Source organism: Capra hircus, chromosome 7, assembly GCF_001704415.2.
Source record: "Capra hircus breed San Clemente chromosome 7, ASM170441v1, whole genome shotgun sequence".
Taxonomy (NCBI): Eukaryota; Metazoa; Chordata; class Mammalia; order Artiodactyla; family Bovidae; genus Capra; species Capra hircus.
The window spans coordinates 58,479,690-58,507,419 of NC_030814.1; the positions used below are offsets into that span (position 1 = coordinate 58,479,690).

The 27,730-nt window shown below is 36.9% G+C and overlaps 1 protein-coding gene across 4 annotated transcripts in view; it reads right to left on the reverse strand.

Moving 5' to 3' along the window:
• Window positions 1-27,730, reverse strand: part of LOC102181119 (protocadherin alpha-C2) — a 187,060-nt gene that overhangs the window by 67,796 nt on the left and 91,534 nt on the right. Inside the window, exon 1 of one of the 4 annotated variants that reach the window (XM_018050259.1) lies at window positions 23,477-25,909. The exons of the other annotated variants lie outside the window; for them this stretch is intronic. Coding sequence (XP_017905748.1) covers window positions 23,477-25,909 — 2,433 coding nt within the window. Of the gene's footprint in view, window positions 1-23,476; window positions 25,910-27,730 lie in introns of those variants that run through there. 4 annotated transcript variants of the gene reach the window in all.

Here is a 27,730-nt window from a genome sequence, read left to right on the forward strand (position 1 = left end):
TAACAGTTACAAAAATGAATAAAAGAACAAGAACAAAACATATTCTTTGTACAAGGGCACATTTTAAATGTAAAGAAACAGAAAGTAAATGGATGAGAAGAGATATGCCATGCACACAGTAAATATGAGATTGGAATGGCCAATTTAATATCAGATAAAATATACTTCAAAAAAGAGTATTCAGTTCAGTTCACTTGCTCAGTCATGTCCGACTCTTTGTGACCCCATCAACTGCAGCACATCAGGCCTCCCTGTCCATCACCAATTCCTGGAGTTCACCCAAACTCATGTCCATTGAGTAGGTGATGCCATCCAGCCATCTCATCCTCTGTCGTCCACTTCTCTTCCTGCCCTCAATCCTTCCCAGCATCAGGGTCTTTTCAAATGAGTCAGCTCTTCGCATCAGGTGGCCAAAGTATCAGAGCTTCAGCTTCAACATCAGTCCTTTCAATGAACACCCAGGACTGATCTCCTTTAGGATGGACTGGTTGGATCTCCTTGCAGACCAAGGGACTCTCAAGAGTCTTCTCCAACACCACAGTTCAAAAGCATCAATTCTTCTGCACTCAGCCCTCTTTATAGTCCAACTCTCACATCCATACATGACTACTGGAAAAACCATAGCCTTGACTAGACGGACTTTTGTTGACAAAGTAATGTCTCTGCTTTTCAATATGCTGTCTAGGTTGGTCATAACTTTCCTCCCAAGGAGTAAGTGTCTTTTAATTTCACGGCTGCAATCACCATCTGCAGTGATTTTGGAGCCCCCCAAAATAAAGTCAGCCACTGTTTCCACTGTTTCCCCATCTATTTGCCATGAAGTAATGGGACCAGATGCCATGATCTTAGTTTTCTGAATGTTGAGCTTTAAGCCAACTTTTTCACTCTCCTCTTTCATGTTCATCAAGAGGCTTTTTAGTTCTTCAATTTCTACCATAAGGGTGGTGTCATCTGCATATCTGAGGTTATAGATATTTCTCCTGGCAATCTTGATTCCAGCTTGTGCTTCATCCAGCCCAGCATTTCTCATGATGTACTCTGCATATTAAGTTAAATAAGCAGGGTGACAATATACAGCCTTGACATATTCCTTTTCCTATTGGAACCAGTCTGTTGTTCCATGTCCAGTTCTAACTGTTGCTTCCTACCTGCATATAGGTTTCTCAAGAGGCAGGTCAGATGGTCTAGTATTTCCATCTCTTGAAGAATTTTCCACAGTTGGTTGTGATCCACACAGTCAAAGGCTTTGGTGTAGTCAATAAAGCAGAAATAGATGTTTTTCTGGAGCTCTCTTGCTTTTTTGATGATCCAGCGGATGTTGGCAATTTGATCTCTGGTTCCTCTGCCTTTTCTAGAACAGCTTGAACATCTGGAAGTTCATGGTTCATGTATTGCTGAAGCCTGGCTTGGAGAATTTTGAGCATTACTTTACTAGCGTGTGAGATGAGTGCAATTGTGTGCTAGTTTGAGCATTCTTTGGCATTGCCTTTCTTTGGGATTGGAATGAAAACTGACTTCTTCCAGTCCTGCGGCCACTGCTGAGTTCTCCAAATTTGCTGGCATATTGAGTGCAGCACTTTCACAGCATCATCTTTTAGGATTTGAAATAGCTCAACTGGAATTCCATCACCTCCACTAGCTTTGTTCGTAGAGATGCTTCCTAAGGCCCACTTGACTTCGCATTCCAGGATGTCTCGCTCTAGGTGAGCGATCACACCATCATGATTATCTGAGTCATGAAGATGTTTTTTGTACAGTTCTTCTGTGTATTCTTGCCACCTCTTCTTAATCTCTTCTGCTTCTGTTAGGTCCATACCATTTCTGCCCTTTATTGAGCCCATCTTTGCATGAAATGTTCCTTTGGTATCTCTAATTTTCTTGAAGAGATCTCTACTCTTTCCCATTCTATTTTTTTCCACTATTTCTTTGCATTGATTGCTGAGAAAGGCTTTCTTATCTCTCCTTGCTATTCGTTGGAACTCTGCATTCACATGGGTATATCTTTCCTTTTCTCCTTCGCTTTTTGCTTCTCTTCTTTTCACAGGTATTTGTAAGGCCTCCTCAGACAGCCATTTTGCTTTTTTGCATTTCTTTTTCTTGGTGATGGTCTTGATCCCTGTCTCCTGTACAATGTCACGAACCTCCGTCCATAGTTCATCAGGCACTCTGTCTATCAGATCTATCTCTTAAATCTATTTCTTACTTCTACTATATAATCATAAGGGATTTGATTGAGGTCATACCTGAATGGTCTAGTGGTTTTCCCCACTATCTTCAATTTAAGTCTGAATTTCTCAATAAGGAATTCATGATCTGAGTAACAAAGAGATATTTCAAAAAAATATAAAGATCAGTAAATCAGGAAGATTGTAATAATTATAAATGTGCACATATGCCTAATAGTAGAGCCTCACAATGTATGAAGCAAAATGCACACAATTAAAGGGAGAACTATAATAATAATAAATACTTTAACACTACTCTCAGAGCAACTGACAGAACTAGACAAAAATATCAGTGAAGACCTAAATAATTATTTATAACTTATAAATCACTACACCTGACAACTGCAGAATACACATTCTTTTAAAGTACATTTGGTACATTCACCAAGATAGACTGTATACTGAGACATAAAAAGAAAGTGAAATTGCTCAGTCATGTCCAGCTCTTTGTGACCTCATGGACTGTAGCCCACCAGGCTCCTCCGTCCATGGAATTTTCCAGGCAAGAGTACTGGAAGTGGGTTGCCATTTCCTTCTCCATGGGATCTTCCTGACCCAGGGATCGAAGCCTGGTCTCAGGCATTGCAGTCAAACGCTTTACCATCTGAGTCACCAGGGAATAAAAATAAACCTCAAAAGACTGAAATTGGGCAGAGTATCTGCTTTGAATAAAACAGAATTAAATAGAAATCAGAAGTAATAAGATAGCTAGGAAAACCACAAATACTTGTAAACTTAAAGACACTCCTAAGTAATCAATGTGCAAAAGAATAAATCAGAGGGAAATTGAACATATTTTAAAATGAGCAAAAATAAATATACAGTATATAAAAATTTGTTGAACACAAATAAACAGTTTTTAGAGGGGAATTTGTAGCCTTAATTTTTTTCTATTAGAAAGAATTTTAAATTAGATATAGAATATACCTAAAGGATATAGAAAAATACACCCAAAAATGTAAGAAGGAGCAAAGTAAACCCAAAGTCATAGAAGAATGCAAGTAATAAAGATGAAGAAATTAATAAAACAGAAAGCAGAAAAATAACAGAAAATGTATCAGAAAGTCAAAAGCTGGCTCTTTGAAAAGATCAACAAAATTGATAAACTTCAAGCTAGACTGATCAAGAAAAAAATAGAACACAAATCACCAATATCAGGAATAAAAGGAATGCTATCACTATAGACTACACAGACATTAAAAGATGAGAGAATACTATTAATAATTTTGTGCTAACAAACATAACAAATTGGAATAAACAAATTCTTTGAAAAATACATCTTAAGACTAACTCAAGATGAAACAATTATATGAATAGTGTTTTCATTTTTAATTTAAAAATCTATCAAAGTAATTGAAGTATTTTTATTGGGTCAGATAATAGCACAGCCTGACAAAGATATCACAACAGAAAGAACAGAAAAGAAAAAAATGAGAAAATCACATAAAGATATCTTGTACAAACACAGGTATAAAAATAACAAAATATTAGCAAATCTAATCCAACAATATGCTTAAAGACAATAATCATGTCTAAAGGTTTATCCCAGGAATGAAAAGTTGTTTCAACATTCAAAAACAATCAGTATAATTTACCATATTCATAGGTTAAAGAAGAAAACTTTATTTTCACTTCAATTGATGTGGAAAAAAATTTTGACAAAATTCCGTAACTACTCATGATAAAATTCTGAACAATCTAGAGAGAGGAATTTCCTCAATTTGATAAAACATTTATAAAAAAATCTATGACTTCCATAATACTTAATGATGAAATATTGAATACTTATGCCCTATAGTTGGAAATTGGAGAATGCAATGGCAACCCACTCCAGTACTCTTGCCTGGAAAATCTCATGGACAGAGGAGCCTGGTGGGCTGCAGTCCATGGGATCGCTGAGGGTCGGACAGGACTGAGCAACTTCACTTTCACTTTTCACTTTCATGCACTGGAGAAGGCAATGGCAACCACTCCAGTGTTCTTGCCTGGAGAATCCCAGGGACAGGGTAGTCTGGTGGGCTGCCATCTATGGAGTCGCACAGAGTCGGACACGACCAAAGTGACTTAGCAAAGTTGGAAATGAAGCAAGGATGCTTGCTCTTATCACTTCTATTCACTATTGTACTATATGTCCTAGCCATTGCTATTAAGTAATAAATAAAAATATTAAATGTAATCCTGGAAGAAAGAAGTAAGAATCTCTATTTCCAGATGATACAATTAGAAAATCCTAAGGAATCTTATACAGCTCATTACAAACTTATAAAATTACAATATCAAAACAATTTACTACTGGTGAAAGAAAAAACATACAGATCAAAGGGATGAAACAGAGTCCAGAATAAGGTCAACAAAATATGGTCCATTGATTTTTTTATAAACATGCCATGATAATTGAAAAGAGTAGGTCTTTTCAATAAATGGTCTTTGAATGGAGAAAAATAAATCTACATTACCTCATACCATCCAAAGAAATTAGCTTGAATGGCTCACAGAACTAAATCTAAAAGCTTCTAGAAGAAAACACAGAGAAAATTCTTTGTCAACTTGGAATAAGCAGTTTTCTAAGGAGAACACAAAAGACATAAATCATAAAACAAAAAATAGTTTGCCCTCATCAAAATTTAAAACTTCGGTCTTCAGAGGATATTAAGAAAATGAATGGGTAAGACACAGAATGGGAGAGAGTATCTGCAGTACATATATCTGATATAGGACTTGTATATAGATTTTTACAATTCAGTAATAATGAGGCACACAAACCAATAAAAAAGGGGAAAATAATTTTAACATACTCCTTAGGAGAAGACATACAAGTGGAGGCACATTTTAAAAAATGCACAAAATCATTAGGGAAATGCTAATTAAAACCACAACTGAATAATGGTTCACACTCATTAGAATGGTTGTGATAAAGGACCTTTTTTAAAAAGACTGACCAAATGTTTGTGAAGATGTGGAGCAACTGGAACCCCCATATGGTTGCTGATGAACATGTGAAATGATGCACACTTTGACAAACAATGTGTCGGCTTCTTAAAACATACACCTACCAGAGAACATAGCCAGTCTACACAGAAGTCTTTTTCTTAATAGCTAGAAATTAGAAAAAACATTCCATTGACAGGTGACCAGGCAATAAAAATGTGATATATCCATGCAATGGTATACTACTCAATGATGAAAAGGAATGAACTACTGAAAATACCCAGCAATATGAATGAATCTCAAAATCATTATGCTGAGCTAAAGAAGGTAGATACAAAAACTTGTTACTGAACAATTCCATTTATATATTATTCTAGAAAATGCAGTCAATTTATAGTAACTGAAAGCAGATTAGTGGTTCTTTGAGGCCTGAGTTGGAGGGAGAAATAACTGCAAAAGAACCACAGAAAACTTTTGGGAGTGGTGAAAATATTCTATACCTTTAGGTTAGTGGTAATTTCAAGAATGTAAACAATCATTAAAACACATTGAATCAGGGAATTTAAAAAATAAACTAGTGACTATAATAATTAAAAAAAAACAGGCTCACAGATGTAGAGAACAAATTAGTGGGTAGCAGTGGGGAGAAGGGAGGAGGGAAGGGCAAAGTAGGGACAGGTGATTAAGAGGAAGAAATTCCTATGTATAAAACAAATAAGCTACAAGGATGTACAGTACAACGCAGGAAATAGAGCCAATATTTTATAATAATTATAAATGGAACAAATCCTTTAAAAATTATAAATCACTATGTTGTATACCTGAAAATTATATAATTTGCATATAATAAACCTCAATTTTTAAAAACAAAACTCACTGAATCAAATACTTTAAATGGATATAGTCTATTAAGATATAGCTATATCTATACTATACATTATAACTATACATTATGGTTATTAAGATAACTATAATAAGTTGATAAAAAATAAAGCCATAAAATATCACTATAAAATTTTAAGTTTCTTAAACAAGTGTGGAAACTGGCCTTATGTTTTCATCCTGACCAAATTATCTGGAATACTGGAGTGGGCACTATCCCTTCTCCAGGGGATCTTCCCAACCCAGAGATCGAACCCAAGTCTCCCACATTGCAGGCAGATTGTTTAACAACTGAGCTACTAGGGAAGCCTGGAAGTACTTGATAACAACCTTTAAAGAAAAAAAGGAATTATTCCCTTTCCTTAAGGGCTTCCCAGCTGGCACTAGTGGTAAAGAACCCACATAAAATTAACTGCTTGTCTAAATTTAGACTAATATCTTGGGGATCCTGGTGATTTTAGAGTTTTCATATAATATTTTAAATATTATTTTAGCTGTATAACAAAATCTATTGATGTTATAAGGAGAAAATAAAATTTTCAAACACAAAAATGTGATTTAAGTTTCTTCTGGTCTTGTATTTCCAAAAAGCCTCAAATAAGCTGTTAAACAGGAGAATATTCAGCTATCACATGGACCAAAAAAAAAAACCTCTTAAAATAAATTCCATCAAACCATTCTAGGGCACAACCTTCAATTGGGCATTTCAAGAGAACTATAGATAAAATACTAACTTACAAATGAATCACAGAAGGAATAAATAGTGGATTTCAGAGAAGAGGCAAATTTAAGTGAGGCAGATGGCAGCTGATATGTACGTAAACTATAGATTAAATTTTCACAATTTATTCCTCTGTTCATCTAAATAGGTAGAATAATATCATAGCTACAAATATTAACGTGAACTACTATCAACTCTTCACTTACTATACAGACTTATGTAAATCTTCTTGCTTGGTGATAAAATCTCTTATATGAACAAAATGTTTCTGAGCCCAAGGGTCATAGATTATGAAAGACACCATAAAAGAGGCAAACACTAGTGTTATGTCCTCAAAATTATAAGGTTCTTTGCTTTCCACAGAGGTAAAAAGAGTGCCGTGACAATTCAGACCTATTTGATTTTCAGTTGAATGAAAGTTGAAAGGCATTAGAAGTCATCAATCGTGATTCAGAATGAATCCAAATGCATGGCTATAATCTTCTGAGATTATAATCATAATCCTTGATGGTAGAGGACAGGTGCTTGGGAGGAACATTTAATCTTACACACATTAATAATTAACAATCTTGCTCAGGCTACTATCATTAATCTAAAGAAGATATCTTTTAAATGTTTTGATGGAGATATAGAATATGCCCTCCTTTCTAAGAGAAGAAGCCAAATATAAAACCTTTTATCTATTATATGACATTTTTCAAGTAAAAAGAGCGGGAATGGGAAACTATTAACAGTTATGTTATTTACATCCTGGGTGTCTGTGTTATTTCTAGTTACTGATTCGGGGAATAGACAAAATCTGGCTCAGCTAATTAATTAACTTGCAATGATTATTGGACATGACTGAACAGTATTTTCCAAAATAGTTCCAAATGTGGCTAGAAATAGGGACAAAAAATAATATGTCTGAGTAAGAATAATTCATGACCCACAACTATTACAGAAATAGATCCAGCAAAAAGAGCTAAAAGTACTAATTAGCAATTAGACTTTGAGAAGTCAAGGATTATGTTGTAACAGCTAAGATAACCACCAAAATGATAATAAAAAGAATTTTTAAAGTTTAAAAAACACAAAACATGTCAACTTTCAAGCTAATAGCAGGATGTCTTCTATGCATCTTCCTAAGGAATTTATCTGAAAATCAAGCAAAGATCAATGTACAAACTTGTTCACAGCAGTGACATTTATAATAAACACTAGAATCAAATGATCAGCATAGGAAAATTATCTGTGATGAACTATCATACAGTCATCTAAAATGTTGACCTCTATAACAAAAAAGAAACAGATTCATAGAGAACAAACTAGCGCTACCAGCGGGAAGAGAGAAGAGGAGAGGGGCAAGATATGGGTAGGGGATTAAGGGCTACAGACTATATAAAACAAATAAGCTACAAGGATATGTTGTATAACACAGAGAATAGAGCAAATATTTTACAATAACTATAAATGGAATACAGCATTTAAAAACTGTGAATTACTATGTTATTCATCTGAAACATACATTATTGTATATCAACTATATCTCAATAAAAATGTAATCATTTAAAAATGCCTATACTTTCCCAAATTTTACTATATTCTATAATATATAAATTATTTATATATTATTTCAACTATTTTTTAAAATACACATGGAACATGTTTTTTTTTTAAAGAGCCGTAAACATAATTGTGACTGTACTTAGGTTTTAGAACTACAGGTAATTTTTTTATAAAACATCTACAATGATCATGTGGTACTATTTAATGGAAAAGTTATTTTTAAACCTTTTTCTCAACCTTATCAGCTACCTATTTCTTCATGATAAAATCTGATATTCTAAACATTAAAGAATCTTACCTGATTCTTATTTATTTTTCTAGCCTCAACTTCTTCTTTGCTTACACATATACGGTATATTCTGACCAAATCAAAGTATTTTCAGTTTCTCTTATGCTTTCTCATTCCTCCAGGGCTTTATGGATTTTGCTCTGCCTGAAATACTCGTTCACCAATCTACCTCCTTGCTTCCCAAATCATCCATTAATCCTCTACTATAGCAATATCTTACATGGGAAGATCTCTCTACATGTCCCCACCCACAACCAAACAACATACTAAGTTATTTGCTTTCCCTCTGCATTCCAGGGTAGCATGTATTTGTTTCATTGTTGCTCTAATCTGTTTGTATTATAATTGATGGTTTACCTGTTTATTGTTGAGATATCTTTCACTATTATGGATTATATCTTATCTGTCTCGACATTTTGAGTGTCTCATGCTTTAAAAAGTATGTCAGATGGAGTGACTAGAATAAAGAAATATGGAAATTGTATGTCAAGCAAAGCCACAAGTACCACCTTCAATAAAATTTGATTATCTGAATGTTTTTGTTTGCTTTTTATTGAAATATGGTTGATTTACAATGTCATGTTAGTGTCAGGTATACAGCACAGTGATTCAGTTACATAGATGTAATATGTGTGTGTGTGTGTTCTTTTTCAGACAATAGGTTATTGTCTGAATATTTTAAGTGAAAGCATGTGCTCTCTTGGTTCATAGTAGATCTAATGTACAAATAACTTTTTTCCCCAAAATCAGTAATTTCTGGTTCTTTACCACTAGCGCCACCTGGGAAGTCCAAAATAGTAATAAAAGATTTAAATCCCCCTATAAAACATTGACTTCCCTGTTGGCTCAGACAGTAAAAGCATCTGCCTACAAAGCGGGAGACCCAGGTTTGATCCCTGGGTTGGGAAGATCCTCTGGAGAAGGAAATGGCAACCCACTCCAGTATTCTTGCCTGGAAAATCCCATGGACGGAGGAGCCTGGCAGGCTACAGTCCGTGGGGTTGCAGAGTCGGACACGACTGAGCAACTTCACAACAATAAAACATTTCAATACTACTTAGATGCTAATATGCTGGTGATAAAATTGTATACTAGGGAATCTTGGGTAATGGAAGCTTAAATTATTCAGAGCAGCCATCTTATTGAAAGCAAGTAAATATTCTAGATAAAATATTAAAACAATTATCTTAAAAGCACTGGAAATCTGATAAGAGCGAGAACTGCTAAGACAAAGTCTGGAGGAAACTTAAACCCAGAGAGGTGAGCAGAATTTTGAACTTGCTTTTTGTTTTGAAAGCATCTTCCAACATAAACTTGGTTGTAAATCCAGATAATTTGTAGGATAAGGAAGACAGAAATTAAGGACCAGAAAGTACATAAGAAGAGGAATCTTATAGGATCTCCAAACTACAGTAATCTGGAACCCAAGGACCATACCCTCCAGGAGATGGTGTAACAAAACTAAACCTATCCACTGCTGGGAAATTTCACTTGGAGCCAACCAAAACAGAAGGAAAATGGGAAAGGAAAAAAAAACCTTATAAAGTTGTGGTTGGATACTGGATATCCTGTAGATTTTCAGCTGGGTATACATAGAGCCTAAGCCTCCAAAGATCCTCAAATCTTGAACGTAAGGTAGCATACAACTAGTATTATTCAGACACTGGCATGTATGTGTTCAGTCACTTCAGTAGTGTCTGACTCTCTGTGACCCCATGGACTGGACTGTAGCCTGCCAGGCTCCTCTGTCCATAGGATTCTCCAGGCAAGAAAACTGGAGTGGGTTGCCATACTCTTCCCCAGGAGATCTTCCTGACCCAAGGATTAAACCAGTATCTCCTGTATTTCCTCCATTGCAGACAGATTCTTAATGCCTGAGCCACCTGCAAAGCCCCTCAGACACTGGCAGATGTAAATAAAAATCTATCTTGAAGGTACTTTCATACAAGATCTCAGGATATCCTAAGAAATATTATTTTCAGGGTAATGACCATCAGAAGTCAGGGGAAATCTGGAACACATGGAAATATGGAGCTGTGATAAAAAACTATTTGATGCAGCACTCAGCAGAAACATACTTTCAGAATGCAGATTGTAGAAATATCAGAGATTTAATATATTTAAAGAAATAAAAAGCAAGTTTGAAAATCTTTTCAGAGAAGTAAAATAAATTTAAAATAACCCATCAGATATGAACAATAATATTAGAATTTTTAAATGAAAAACAGAATAACTAAAAATAAAAATCAAGGGACACTTCTAGTAGAATATTAGGCACAAAAGAAGACAAAATTAGCAAAACTGAAAGAAAAACAATAAGAAATTACTCACAAAAGAGCACAATAAGACAACAGTGAAACCCAAAAAGTAGGTGATAAATTTAATGTGCCAAAGTGAAGGAAATGCTTACCTAGAATTCTATACCCAAGGAAAAATATCTATCAAGAATGACATCATAGGGAAACAAAAACTAAAACAGTTCATCACCAACTGAAGTAGAGATAGAGAGTTATTTCATAATGTTAGAAGTTTCCACTTAACAGGAAAATATTACAAATCTAAATTGGGTTAAGTATCTAAATAAAATAAAAAGCCTCAAAATATATGAAGTAAAAATGTGACAAAAATCCAAGAAGAAATAAACAGTTCATTTACAATGAGACATTTTAACATAACTTTTTCAGTCACATAAAATAAGCAAATAAAAAGAGTAAAAAAGAATGCAGAATATTTGAACAACACAACTGGCAAAAGACTTAACAGACATATACAGAGTACTTTTACAGGCAATTTCATAATATTACCCCTTTCATAAACACAGACATTCATGAACATTTACAAAAATCAACCATTCACAGCCTGACATACTGTCAGACATGACTGAGCAACTAAGCATGCATGCATGAAAACTTGTCATGGATTCATTGAGATTTCTTTTATGGTCCAGATTACACTTAATTTTCTTACCTGCACCACATGCTCATGTGTATTTTAAAGACTTTTCATTCTGCAGTTACTGGGTGGTTTTATATGCACACAGACACATGCTCGTTAACCCCCTTATTCAAATTCTCTGTATCCTCATTGTTGTGTTTTGTGTGTGTGTGTGTGTGTGTGTGTGTGTGTGTTTTGTCTCCTTATTCTGTTTCTGAACAAAGTATGTTAAAATTTCCCATTCTGGTTATAGATTTCTCTATTTTTCCTTAAAGTTTAATTGTTTTTGCTTAAGGTACTTAAACACGATGTTATCAACACATTAAATTTTATGATTGTTTTATCTTCCTAATGGACTAACCCTTTTATTATTACATAATGCCCCATCACTTCATGGGAAATAGATGGGGAAACAGTGGAAACAGTGTCAGACATTATTTTTGTGGGCTCCAAAATCACTGCAGATGGTGACTGCAGCCATGAAATTAAAAGACGCTTACTCCTTGGAAGAAAAGTTATGACCAACCTAGATAGCATATTCAAAAGCAGAGACTACTTTGCCAACTAAGGTCCGTCTAGTCAAGGCTATGGATTTTCCTGTGGTCATGTATGTGAGAGTTGGACTGTGAAGAAGGCAGAGTGCCGAAGAATTGATGCTTTTGAACTGTGGTGTTGGAGAAGACTCTTGAGCATCCCTTGGACTGCAAGGAGATCCAACCAGTCCATTCTGAAGGAGATCAGCCCTGGGATTTCTTTGGAAGGAATGATGCTAAAGCGGAAACTCCAGTACTTTGGCCACCTCATGCGAAGAGCTGACTCATTGGAAAAGACTCTGATGCTGGGAGTGATTGGGGGCAGGAGAAGGGGACGACAGAGGATGAGATGGCTGGATGGCATCACTGACTCGATGGGCGTGAGTCTGAGTGAACTCCGGGAGTTGGTGATGGACAGGGAGGCCTGGCGTGCTGCGATTCATGGGCTCGCAAAGAGTCGGACACAACTGAGTGACTGAATTGAACTGAATGCCCCTATTTACATCTATAAGGCTTCTTGCCTTCAGGTCCACTATAAGTGATACCTTAGGGTTAGCTATACAGTTTCCTTTTGATAAGTGTTTACACGGTATGTCTCTTTCCATTCTTTTACTTTCCACTTTTTTTTTATCCTTTTTGTAAAAGTGTATCTCTGATAACTGACATATGGGAGTATAATTTCTAACCAGTATGACCATTTTTTAAATTGGAGTGTTTAGTCTATCTACATCTAATGTAACTACTGATATACCTGGATTTTAATCTCTACTTGTATTTATCTAATTTGCCTTTCCCCTACTTCTAGTCTTCATTTGGACTAATGAAGTATATTTTTATCCATCTTCTCTCTGCTACTAACTTATTGTCTACTTTTCTTTACTATCTTAAATGGATTTTCTTAGAAAATACAATATTCATCCTGGACTTATTAAAGTCTAATATAATTTTTACTTTCACTACTTTCAGGACAATGTAATGGCCTTAAACCCTTTTAATTCCATTTACCTCTTTCCATATTTTTGTTGTTGTCCTCATATATTTTAGTTCTTCTTATATTTTAAATTCTACTGTGCATTATTATTGTTTTAGTCAGTTAATATTTACTTCTTCTTCTTCCCTCTTTTTCCCCTTCCTTCCTTCCTATATTTCTGAGCTTCTAATTAGGAAAACTTTCCATAAAGAAATCACTTACTATTTCCCTCAGTGCAGATCTGATTGGGATGCATTTCCTCAAATTTGTTTCATTTGAAAATATTTTTATTTACTTCTTTTTTTAATATAAATTTATTTATTTTAACTGGAGGTTAATTACTTTGCAATATTGTATTGGTTTTGCTTTTCAAGGATATTTTTGCTGGGTATAAAATTCTAGGTTTTTCAGGTTTTCTTAAATCCCTTGAAGATGTCATTTCATTGTTTTCTGTCTTTTATTTTTCCATTGAGACTTCAGTTGTCCATCTTCCTAGCGCTCATTTAAAGGTAATGTTTTCTTTTTATTTTCTGGCAGTCAAAATATGGCTCACTGAAAAGCCTAATAAAACCAACACATCTATGGCAAAGCTTATCCAAAAAAAAGAGAAATAAAAAATACCACACTAGCAATACAAAAAGAAACATACGGTTCCTATGACTTCAAAATAAGAAGAAGAAATATTATAAAATAACATTAAGCCCACACTCTATAAATGTATTTTCACATTTATTTGAATGCACAAAATTATTGAAAAACACAATGAAGCAATTGTTATAACTAGAAACAGAAGATCTATATAGTTTCATATCTATAACAGATATTTATTTATAATTAAAAACTTTAATGCAGAGAATGCTAGTCCAAAAAGGCTTCATTCTGAATTCTTCCAAATGTTTACAGGAGGGAAAGAAACCACTGATTTACATACACAAAGTTTCCAAAGAACTGGAAAAAAGGTAATACTTCTCAATTTACTATATGAGACCAGCATAGTTTTGATACCAAAACCTGACAAAAACTTTATAAGAATGAAAGATTGCAAGTCAATTTCTATCGTATACACATTTTTAAAATTCTAAGCAAAATGTTAAGAAACTAAATCTAGTGATATAAAAAGAATAATATATTAAAACAGACCTACATTTATGCTAAGAATGCAAGATTGGTTTGTTACTATTAAATCAACCAATATCTGGAGACAAATAAAAACAGAAACTGTGATCTAAAAATCTAAGGGACACAGCAAAAGCAGTTCTAAAAGGGAACTCTACAGAGATACAAGCCTACCTCAGAAAACAAGAAAAATTTCAAATAAAACCTAACCTTACACTGAAAGGAACTATAAAAGAATAACAAACAAGACCCAAAGTTAGCAGAAGGAAAGAAATCATAAAGACCAGAGAAGAAATAAATAGAATAGAGTCTAAAAAACTAGGAAAGATGAATGAAACTAAGAGCTAGTTCTTTGAAAAGATAAACAAAATTGATAAACGTTTAGCCAGAATCATCAAGAAAAAGAGAAGAGCCAAATAAATAAAATCAGAAATGAAAAAAAGTGACAACTGATATCAGAAATACAAAGAATCACAAGAGACTACTATGAACAATTATATGTAAATAAAACAGACAATCTAGATGAAATGAATAAAGCAAAGATAAACAAATGGGACGACACCAAACTAAAAACATTTTGCACAGCAAAGGAATCTACTGACAAAATGAAAAAGTCACCTACTGAATGGGAGAAGATATTAATATTTGCAAATGATACATCCAATAAGTGACTAATACCCAAAATACATAAAGAACACATATAACTCAATATCCAAAAAATGACCTGATTAAAAAATGGGCAGAGGATCTGAATAGGTATTTTTCCAAAGAAGACATGAAGATGGCCAACAGATACAAGAAAAGATGTTTAAAATCACTAATCAGCAGGGAAATGCAAATCAAAACCACGCTGAGATATCACCTCATACTTGTTAGAATGACTTATTAAAAAGACAGCAAATAAGAAAGAAGTATTCACGAGCATGTGAAGAAAATTGAACCCTGATGCACTGTTCATAGGAATGTAAATTGGTGTACCATTATGGAAAACAGTATGATGTTTCCTCAAAAGATTAAAAACAGAACTACCATATAATCCAACAATTCCATTTCTGGACACTTTTCTAAAGAAAATGAAAACACTAATTTGAAAAGATATATGGACCCCCTATGTTCATTGTGGCATTGATCACTATTAATATCCAAGATATGGAAGCAACCTAAGTGTCCACCAATAGATGAATGAATAAAGAAGATGTGGTGTGTGTGTACACATATATAATGGAATATTAGTCATAGAAAAGAATAAAATCTTGCCATTCATGACAATCCGGGTGGATAGTGAGGTTGTTATGCTAAGTGAAATACATCAGACAACAACAAAAACTGCATGATTCCACTTACATTTGAAAAACAAATATAAAAAAAATGAATAAACAAAATAGAATCAAAATCACAGATGTAGAGAAGAAACAAGTGGTTGCCAGAAGGGAGGAGGGTGGGAGATGAGTAAACTAGGTAAATTAAGGGAAATTAGGAGGTACAAACTTTCAGCTATACAGAATAAATGAGTCACAGGTAAAAAATGTACACTATGGGAAACACAGTCAGTAATAATATAATACCTTTGTATGGGGACAAATGATAACTAGACTTATTATGGCGACCATTTCATAACATATAGAAATATCAAGTCACTATGTTGTACACCAGGAATTAAAACAGTGCTGTAGGTTAATTATACTTCAAAAACAAACTCATAGAAAAAGAGATCAGATTTGTGATTACCAGAGGTAGGGGTAGGGAAGAGGGGGAATTGGACAAAGGTGGTTCAAAAATACTTAATCTTAAAAAGCCCTAATTTTGAAAGCAATTTCAAACAAATGAATCTAACTCTATGTAGTTTGTGGCTTAACTACACAGAGATGAACTATTCCAAGATACTTTAAAACATGACAATTTATACAAGAGGCTTCCTTGATGGCTCAGTGGTAAAGAATCTGCCTGCCAATGCAGGAGACATGGGTCTGATCCCTAGGTAGAGAGGATCCCCTGGAGAAGGAAATGGCAAACCACTCCACTATTCTTGCCTGGGAAATCTCATGGACAGAGGCTACAGTCCATGGGGTCGCAAAAGAGTTGGACACAACTTAGCAACTAAACAACAATTTGTACAAGCCTAGTAAAATGCAGCCTACAAATGAAAAGAATGGCAAAAACATTAAACTGTTACTGTAACCACATTGTTGGTGTAGTGCTGGTACTGTTTTCTGAGTCTGTTCTTTGAGTAGTGTGTTGTAATAAATTAGTAATTATGTTGATATAAATGAACACTAAGATTTTTATGGTGAGAGAAAGGAGATACAAATGTAAGAGTAATGAAATTAACTAAAAACCTTAACTTGAATTGGAAAGATTAGTATGAATTTGTGATTTTACTTTTTAAAAAATGCATATCCCTTAGTTCAGTAACTGAAAATACCTAGAAACGTTGACTCAGTCCTGTAGGAATGAGCACACCTCCCACCCAGATTATATGTCTGAATAATATCTCCCACAAAAAAGAATTGAAGGATCCTTGGGGAATGGTTAATTCCAGGTCCGAGGCAGGAAATTTACAAAATGAATCTGGGTATTTATAACACCAGAGAGCAGACATTCTCTTAAAAATGAATGAAATGAATCCTTCACTGCAAGGAAAATGAATGATAGCATTTGTTGCAAATACTAAAATTTAAGATTTTGAGTGACAGTTATAATTTTGGAAAACTTTCCTCTACCATGGTGAGCCTGTAGCTTCCCAATAATAAAAGACCATCTGATGAGAGCAATGGTGGTATTGATAAATATTATTTTTATTGCATAATAAAATGTGTCCACATTTGGAAGATCTGTATAACTCAGAGAGCCAACATTTCCCAAACAACCAATTGCTGTTGTTGTTGTTTAGTCATTAAGTCATGTCTGACTCTTTACGACCCCATGGATTGTAGTCTTCCAGGCTCCTCTATCCATGGGATTTCCCAGGCAAGAATACAGAAGTGGGTTACCATTGCCTTCCCCAAACAACCAATAAACCTGATTTTAAAAGTATATAGTGGAAGGAAGGGACAAATGGTCTAAGCACTTCAAGATTCACCTTGTAGACTTTCCATATTCACTTACTACATGAAAAAAAAAAAACCTAGCTCAAATCTAGAGTTTAAATTTTAAAAATGAGGTATGAGTACATACCACTATAATGATGAAAATGTAAAAGGCTGGTAATACTAGTAATACTAATTATTCAAGAATGTGGAGTAACTGTGCGGAGTAACTTAAAACTCTTAAGCTGGTGGGAGAATAACTTGAAACAACTAATTTGGGAAACCACTGGCAGTATCTATTAAAGTTGAGAACACTCATACTACATAAACAAGCAATTTCTACTACTAGATACACTGTTAACAGAAATGCTATGCTAACGTGTGCACCAAAAGACATAGGGAAAATATCCATAGCAGAATTGTCTATAATAGCAAAAATAAACTTGAAAAAATGTCCATCAACAGAAAAATGGATAAATAAATTGTTATATACTCATACAACATGATAAACAGCAGTTTAATGGATGGATTATTGCTACACACAGCAGGCCAGATGAATGTCACATGTATAATACTGAATTAAATTAGCCAGACACAAAACCATAAGAATACTATATGATCCTATTTTTATGACATTGAAACTCATTACAATAGTGATATTTTCAGATGAGAGTAATGAGGTATTAGTGGTTCAGTCATGTCCAACTCTTTGCAATCCCCATGGACTATAAACCACCAGGCTCCTCAGTTTATGGAATTCTCTGGGCAAGAATACTGGAGGGGGTAGCCATTCCCTTATCCTGGGATCTTCCCAACCCAGGGATCAAACCTAGGTCTCCTGCATTGCAGGCGGATTCTTTACTGTCTGAGCCACCAGGGAAGCCCAATGATAGAGGAGGCTGAGGGGGGCTTGGGGTGCTGGTAATGCTCTTCTACTTCCTTATCTTCATGGTGATCGCATGATTGTGTTGGCTTTGATTATTCAGCAAGCTGTACATGTATGATATATGAACTTTTATGTATGCTAATATATGATATATGAACTTTTATGTATGTCATACTTAAAATAACATTTTAAAAATAAAATTTACATGAATCAGCTAGTACTAAGTGGAAATTTGGGGGCTTTAAATTCATAAATCCATACATTAGAAACAACAAAACCTGAAAAACAAAAAGCTAGAAATCAAATAGCAAACTGATTATAAAGAAATATGAGAAGGTAAATAATGTTAAGAGCAAAAGTCAATGAAATAGAAAGAAAATATACAAGAAAGAGAATCCCCAAAACTTAGTCCTTAAAAAGGCTATTATAATAAGTGACTGCCAAGTCTAACCGGGAAAAATGAGAGCTGACAATAACATTAGGATTGGAAAGAAGAATATCACTACAGATCCTGTAAATGTTAAAAGATTACAAAGAGGACATTATAAAAAAAACTTTATGCCATATTTAGTGTATATTTTAGCTTAAATATTTGAAAATTTAGCTAAAATTAATGTATTTCTGGAAAAGAGAATTTATAGAAATGAAACAAGAAGAATAAAATTACTAATATTTCTTTTATAGTAAAGAAATGTGATTTCATGATTTAAAACTTTCCTACAAAGAAAACTTAAGGCCCAGAGAATATCCTTAGTGAATTCTATGAAGTATTTGAGAAAGATATGTCACCAATCTTAACATGACCAGAGACTAGAAAGAAAGGAGAAGAAAAGAGAAAAACACTTCCAACTTGTTTAATTAGGCCAGCATAACCTTGATAGCAAATCCTTAAAAGAAAGGAAAATGACATGACAATCTCAAGTGATGAATACATTATTAAGATGTCTTTATTGGTTGTTTTTATTTTATAAGAACATCATTTTGATTCTAAACAAAACAGCTGTAATCTTTGCTTAAAGATTCCAAAGAGTAAGCATAATGTACCTGAATTCAGAGAGTACGTTTTTGAGGTATGTCAATAGAGTTCAGTTATGAAAATAGTGTATGTGTACATGGCAATCAGATGGCTCTATGAACAGCCAACAATTAGAGTTGGGACAGAAAGGCTTTTCTCTTTCTCTGCAGCACAGAAGACTACATGATCTCATATTCATCCCTAGATTCTAAGACAAGTCCCAGATGAATACATAATGACCTTCTGTGTTTAAAGATTGAGGAGGAAATTCTTATCCTAATTATTTTTCACATGGACTTCCTTGGTGGCTCAGATGGTAAAGTGTCTGCCTACAATATGGGAGACCCGGGTTCAATCCCTGGGTCAGGAAGATCTCCTGGAGAAGGAAATGGCAACCCACTACAGTATCCTTGCCTTATTATTGCCAATTATTTTTCATAAATGCAGTATAAAAGAGACATGTAACTTATTTATATCTTGACCCATTCTCTTCTCGTCAATTAAAATTGGGAACAAAGTGAGTAACCACCTTTATCATTAAGTTTTGGTTTTAAAGAATAATCCTTACCAATAAATTCTTCACTTCCCATACTTTAGTCAGAATCCTAGATTGTGATCTATATTCATTTGACATTCTGCCAAATGATATTTCTGATATTCACATTATAAGCATTTGAGCAATATAAAAACCTCTTAGTAATTCAGTCTACTTTCATCCCAACCCAGCTAAAGAGTATTTAGACTGAAATATTACTGCAAATATTGAAGGCAATGAAAATCAATAGGTCATTAACATTATCATACATGCTGTCAAAACTTTCCCACTCATACATCTCCCCAAAGCATTGCTTTTCTCTATTCTATGCAAGTTATGATGCTCTTCTCTCCTTTTCATTAGTTTGAGGTTTCCATATTATACAAAGAATACTATAGTGCTGTCTTCATATATTTGAATCTGAACATATTTCATATAGCCTGCATGCTTCCTTAGATTCTGCACTCTAAAGTTTTTCAAAGTGTGGTTATCAGCTTCAAAGTCAAAATAGACATAAGGAAATTTCCAGTTAACCTATGGGCAAGTGTACTTGGGGAATATACGTTAGCAAATAAAAACACCCAGAAAGCCAAAAATAGGCTACCATCCTGTTAACAAATGACACTGCAAAGGGGAAATATCTTATGCCCCAAAGATCCTGGCAAAAGAGAAGTTGCTTTAATTTGGTTTAGTTTAATTTAGACTGGCATGTTAAAAATATAATTTTCATGTGAAATTTTTAATAAAGTCAGTTTATGCTGTTGTGCATTTTTGGGACACTAATATTTACTATCTTTAAAAAACTGCCAATGCAGTTTTTAATAGGAAGTAGATATGTCACAGATATCATCTAAAAAATTAAATTATCAAGAATCTTAACAGAAAAAAATTGACATGAGACTCATATTGCTTAGCTGTTGCACAGTAGGTCAATTTTGTTTATATCTGTTAAATATTATCAAAGGAGAGATACAGATAAAATGTTTTCCTGAATTTCTTTTTTTCCCCAAATTTAATAAGCTATTTTTTTTTAGTATTGTAAACTATACTAATGTACTCTAAAATAAGAGAGAAGAGCTTAGAGTAAAACAAAATATAAGTACCTATGCATCAACATGATTCTGTGTGATTTGAACACAGTTAAAATTATGAAATTGCAGGCTTTTCAAAAGATAGATCATTTCTAAAACTGAAGCAAGAAATACCTTATTTCTAGAATTCTGTAGTTGTTCTTAAGGCATTCAATGAACACCATAACAAGCATTCTTTTCTAAAGCATCAAAAGACTGGATCAATATACACTTCAAGGAAAAAGTAAGTGATAAATGCCTGTGTTGAATTACAAATACTCCAGCTTCATAGAAGTTATTTTTGTCCATGTTTTTATACAGTAAACTTTCTTTATATGTAAGGAAATATCCAGCCCATAAAAATTAACAATGAACCACCGATAAAGCAAAATATCAACGATGATGGAAAGATTGCTCAACTGGATGGATGATATGGCACAAGAGTCCTCCATGTCTAAATAGTATATATCTCTGTTACTTTATCACTCACATAAATTTAAACATTCTGTGGCAGGGGACATACTCCTCTGTTATTAGCTATATTCTTTCCTTCTAAGTGGATAATTTTCCTTCTAACTCTCAGATCCATTGATCTTCCTAATGCTTACTTATGTTTCCTTTGCAGTCTAGTCAAAATTTTTCTCTCAAACAATTCCTAATTCTCAAACTTCATGGACATTACTGGTATTCTTATCTCTCCTTGTTACAGAAAGCAATGAAAAAAAGAAAGAAATGGTGAATTCTCTTAATAGAAGGAGAGTTTATACATTGTGTTTTGATACCTGAAATACTAATATTCTGTGCACCAATTTTCTCCCTAAAAATTAGCTGCACTTTAATTTTCATTCATGCAAATTTCACAATGTAATTATGTGCATTCCTGCTAATCACTTTGTCATCTACAGAAACTGGACTGGTGTTTAGCCCCAGAAAAACAGCATTGATATTGTTCATGCTAGCTTTAGACCAGAAAATCCCTATTGTGTTATTTCATGATTATATATCATAAGGAAGAAAATAGTTATTAAAATAATGTATTTTAGAAGGGCCTTTAAACTGCTAGCTATATATAAACATAAAGTAAAAAAGTAAATTTTTCTCTACCACTCAATTCATAGATTCACAAATTGAATCATTTATTCATCAACAAGTATTGACTAATCATATAGTATATAATGGATTCCATTGTATCATGCTGTAAATATTAAATATGCAAAATTATAAAGATGTGGTTAACATCATTATTTGAAGTAGAGTAACTTATAACCCAATTTCCCCCTTATTATCTGAAGTGGTATGGTAAAATGTTCCCCTTCCCTAACTTCTGCATACCTTCCTCCCTTGTATCCATGATCTCTATAAGAAGTCAGAAAGAAATACCGGGAAATTGCTAATCCATTGCTCCCACTTCACTTAGAAGTTTTGAAATACCAAGGGCCACTATAGATGAACTGAAGTATTTGAATAATTTAATCTTTCTTAGGTGCTGCTGCTGCTGCTGCTGTACGTGCTTAGTCATGTCTGATTGTTGCAAACCCACAGACTGTCAAGTCCCAGAGACTACCTGCCAGGCTCCTCTGTCTATGGGACTCTCCAGGCAAGAATACTGTAGTGGGTTGCCATTTCCTTCTCCAAGGGATCTTCCTGACCCAGGAATCAAAGCCGGGTCTCCTGCATTGCAGGCAGACTCTTTACTGACTGAGCTACAAGGGAAGCCTTCTTAGGAACATTACATCTTAACATGGTATTTACTTATTTCAAAGTTTACTGGCTTCTAAAATAATAAGAAAATTAAATCCAAGTTGAATGGACTTTGAATGGGAAGTGCACCTTGAACACACAAATGTTTCTGACACGGCAATTACGCATCTGTCTTCTTTGTGAAATGCATCAATAAGAACACATAATAAAAGATTGTCAAGTCCTATACCCAACTGTATCATCCTTCTGTCAGTACAAATAAGTGTTCTGAGACATGCTTATTATTTCTATATATTTACAAATACTGTGTGGAACTATTATCTATGTTTTGGAATATCATTATCAGAAAAGACTACTTTGTCAAAATGGTAATCATTGTAAAATATAGCCTAGGGAATATGCTGCATTTTATTAAATGGTATAGCATTCACAATCCAATTCACTGCCTTCTCTACCACAAAACCTTCTCTGATTCCCTCTTCCCTGTCTAGATGTTCTCTCTCTCTCCCTTCTTTGAACATGTTACAATTTATTTTTACATTTTAGGTTATCATCATGTTTAAATCATGTATTTGTTATGGTTTGAGTAAATGTCTCATCATCCATGGTATTAAGTTTGTATTATGCAAAGACTCTTCCACAATTTTCATTCTCAACTTAGGTCAGAATGCCTTAAACATATCTGTTGCTCAAAATATGTTTTCTAATGAAAGGATATTTGTTTCAAGTAATTCCTTAAAGAAATTCATAAAAGGAATTATTCGAAGACATCCCAGGTTGTTTATTACCTGTTCCAGAAACTTTGGTGGTTTATTCTTTTCAATTTTAGAACTTTATACTGTATTACTTTAATTGTTCTTTAATAGGTTTGAATTTCTTACCTTGGTTTTTCAAAAATAAACTGTAACCTCCTTGAGGCCAAAAATGATCTCTTTTAACACCTGGATCTTCCCAGAATCCTTAGTACAGGGGATGCTGAGCAGGAGTGTTCAATTCAATGGATTATATGCTGCTAAAGACTCATATAAGAAACATTTTAGAAACACCTAGTGACCATCTCCTGGTCAAGGGAATCAAATTCCATAAAATATGCTTACCATGGCATTGACATTTGCATGATCCCCTTTCCTATTTCGAATCTGGATACAGGATATTGGCACATTCAGTTCTACCCCAGAGGCCAGATTTCTCAGGTCAGCAGCAGTGTATTCCCCGTGCAACAGCAAACTGTTATTATCGTAACCAAGTCCCAGGGAGGCCCAATAGAGGTAAGTATGAGAAAGTCTTTCAACTGTAGTGACATCTATTGTGGCTGATGATATGCAAGGATTCGAAGCCACCTTGCTTCCACATCTCAGCTCCTCTGGAGAGTGACAGCAGCTCTGAGTGCAACAACCTGCACTCTGGCTCAACTTGCTACACACAAAGAAAAGTAAACACCCCAGAAATAAAAAGGAAATACAGGCCAGGGCAATTGTTAAATACAGGTTCTGGGCAGAAAGGTGCCCTCCTGTTTCCCAGCCATCTTCAAAGTCTGGAAGGACCTGAGGGGCAGAGCTGCTCAACAGCACACCCAATGTGACAGAGGTGGAAAGTGATGGGTCTCCATGGTCCTGAACCACCACCACCACCTTCTGTTTAACTGCATCAGTGGGAAGAACTAAACGAGCAGTACGGAGCTCTCCCACGTTGGCTGAAATTCTGAAAAGGCTCGAGTCAGAAGCCTGAAAGATGTAGTAGGAAAGCCAAGCATTGGAGCCGCTGTCTGCATCTTCTGCTACCACTTTTGTGATCAAGTATCCTGTTCTGGCAGAGCGGGGCACGATTTCCACTGGGACAGAGCCATTTTTGGGCAAGGGAAACAAGATGACTGGAACATTGTCGTTCCTATCTACCACAAACAAGTTCACAGTCACTGTTGCACTTCTGCGAGGAAAGCCACCATCCCGGGCTTCCACTTGGAAGTGAAACCCCCTGAGCCGCTCAAAGTCAAAGGAAATTTTGGCAGTGATGGCCCCACTGAATGAATCTACTGCCACCAAGCTAGAGGCTGCCTGCCCTTCAGAGATAATATCCAACAGCTCATAGAAGACAAGGCCATTCTTCCCCAGATCTGGGTCCTGAGCAAACACATGTCCTAGGGAGGCCCCAGGGGCATTGTTTTCAGCCACAAAAAGTTCCTGTTTTGATTTAGGAAAGCTTGGTGTGTTGTCATTCACATCAGCAACTGACACAGTCAGTGTCCTGCGAGTGCTAAGTGGAGGTGAGCCACCATCTGAGGCAGTGATCAGAACCTGGTATTCACTGACTTGCTCCCGGTCCAGCGGCCCATCAGTCAGCAAGCTGTAGTAGTTGCCAAAGGAAGCCTTCAACTTAAAGGGGCCTCCACTGTACATGCTACAGGTGACTTTACCATTGGGACCAAGGTCTTCATCCCTTACACTAAGGAGAGCAATCACTGTGCCAGTGGCGGCGTCCTCGGAAACGGGACTGGAGAGAGTGAGAAGGTTCACCTCAGGGGCGTGATCGTTCAGGTCAGTCACCTCCACCAGCAGTTTAGCGGTGTTGGCTAGACTGAAGGCACCTTTATCCCTTGCCTCAATGTATGCCTCCAACAGCGTTTCAGGAGGACCTAGCGAAGGAGCGACCCGCACTTCCCCATTTCTAGGGTGCACGTGGAAGTAGTGTCGCAGTTTGGCTTGGGTGCTATTGCTTAAGGAGTACCGGATTTCCCCATTGGAGCCTTCATCCGGGTCCGAGGCTTGCACTCGGAATAACACAGTCCCATTGGGTGCAGTCTCTGGCACCTTGGTGCGGTATACTGAGCGCTCAAATACAGGAGCATTGTCGTTTGTGTCCACCACGACGATGGTGACTTGTACCTCACCGGAGCGCGCTGGCAGCCCGCCGTCCCGAGCGGTGAGCACTAGCCGGTGGGTGGCACGCTGCTCCCGATCCAACGCTTTCTCCAACACCAGCTCTGGGAATTCGCTGCCGTCGACCCGCGAACCCATGTCCAGGCGAAAGTGCCGGCTGGGGCTCAGGCTGTAGCTTAGCAACCCGTTGCTTCCCTCGTCGGCATCTTCGGCATTAGGGAGAGTAAAGCGGGCTCCGGGCATAAGAAACTCAGGAATATGGAATTGCACGTCGCCGGCAGGGAAGTGAGGCGAGTTGTCGTTGATGTCCAGAACGTGAACATGGACCTTGTGCAGCTCTAGCGGGTCCTCGAGCACAAGCTCATAGATCAGGACGCAGACAGCTTTGGCCCCACACAGCCGTTCGCGGTCCGCCGGCTCTCGGACCACCAAGCTTCCGCTGGCCAGATCAACCCCGAAGTAAGTCTCGCCGTGGCTGGAAAGGAAGCGAAAGTTCCGCAAGGACAGAGAGGCCGCTGACAGCCTCAAGTCCTGGGCAACACTGCCTACGACTACGCCCCGTTCGGTCTCCTCCGACACTGAGTATTCGAGCTGCCCCGCTACAGAGCCGCAGGAAATCCACAAACATAGAACCGCCGCCCTCCAGCCCACCATCCCCCTCCCTCTTGGCGTCCTCGCTCCACCAGCGGTGACCCGGGACCATGCTCCGGACTCCCGGAGAGTGCGAGCCGTGGTAAAAGGAAAAAACCGAGGGCCGGTCGGCCGCCGCTGCCCGCTGGAGGTGCAGAAGCAGCCGACGTTCGCCTTCCGAATGCGGTAATTGCCCGGGACCGGCCGGCTGAGAGCAAGGCTTGCTAGACCGGAGGTTCGGCAGCCGTCTGGGAAAGCGAACCTGCCGGAGCGGAGGAGCGCAGCGCCGCCTAGGGGTGCAGAGACGAGGAAAACCGCCGGGCTCCGGGAAGAGTGGTCTCCGTTCCCCGCCCACTGGGAACTCGCCCCGCGCCCAGGCAGCGAGCGCAGGGCGGGGCAAAGAGATGCTCCGAGAAACTAACACATCTTCCCTTAAACTGCGTTTCCTAGGACAACGCCCTGACCGCCTCAGTCTTAACGTCTACAAACTCTACCTGAAGACGGCTTAAAACTGGGGCTGAGCTCGGCTGGGCGTCTCTCAACGACTATTTTGAGAGCCGAGCATCGGGTCACGGGCGCTCGGACCCACTGACTCCCTACAGTGCCGGCAGAGAGGGAGGAATTCCGAGAGGAACGGCCAGGCCTACACGTTGGGAGGCGGGACCACGACCAAGAACCACTACGCCTTCTAGGCTTAAGGAAACAGGAACCCTCAAACCAAGTGCTATCGTGCGTTCCGTGCTGGATTCTCAGCCTCTCCGCTGCGAGTTTAAGTCTCTCCTGCACTTTCTTATATCCCCGGAGACGCCAAGATTTCTATAGCGAGAACCAGCGAGGGGCATATGGGAATCATTCCCCGGGACTCTCGCTTTTCGAGGCACAAAACTAGGCTAGCGCAATTCCGGTTCAACGTTCCTTCTTTTTTTCCAAATCAGCAGCTTTTCTTCTTTCCCCAGGAGCCCCTAAGGGGAGTGCTCTGCAAGCTCTGGGCGAGGAAAGTGGTTAGAACCCAGTCAATATCAAGCATTAGAAACTCAGAAAGATTGACAGCTCATCCCCAAACTGGACCTGGACATACAAAATGAAGGGGGAAATACTGAGATACTCCCCAGAGCGTGACCAGGAAACTGTTCTGTAAATTTGCTCTTATTCAGAAAACAGTGGTGATGCCCGTCGGTTCCCCAGCTTTGTTTTTAGCCGGTCTTCGGCACGGAAATTGGGACAGTGATCTGTTCTATGAAAAACAGCTCTTGCCCACAATACTTCCAAATTCCACCTAGCACCCTACAACCAGTGGCTTCTCCTGAGAGGGTGGAGAGCTGAAAAAGCTTAAACACTAAACACTAAATTCCTCACTCAAATCCTTCTTTTAATACAATTTCAGTGTCCAAAGCCCCAAGAACCAAAATTTGAAAGACAAAAGCTGAATACAGATAAAGAAATGAAGCTCTCAGGGCATTATATTTACTGGTCAGAAAACTGCCTAAACATACGGCTAATTACTGAAGCTGAGTACTGGATACATGGAGTTAATTACACAATTCTCTCAACTTTACTGTATGCCTGAATATTTCTCTAATAATTTTCTAAACTCACTTAAAATGTAGGTGGGGCAGGCAGGGATAAACAGGCACCTCCAGCTTTCTGGTTTTAAGACTAAGTGTGGTTGGTAACTTCACTGTGCCACTAAACACCAATCACCTCCTCTGTCCATCACAAACGCACCCCTTATTTCTTTCAAGGAAGGAGGGCAGGCTGCCTCTTGCTGTTTTAGTCACTAAGTGGTGTCGGACTCTTTAGGACCCCATGGACTATAACCCACCAGGCTCATCTGTCCATAGGATT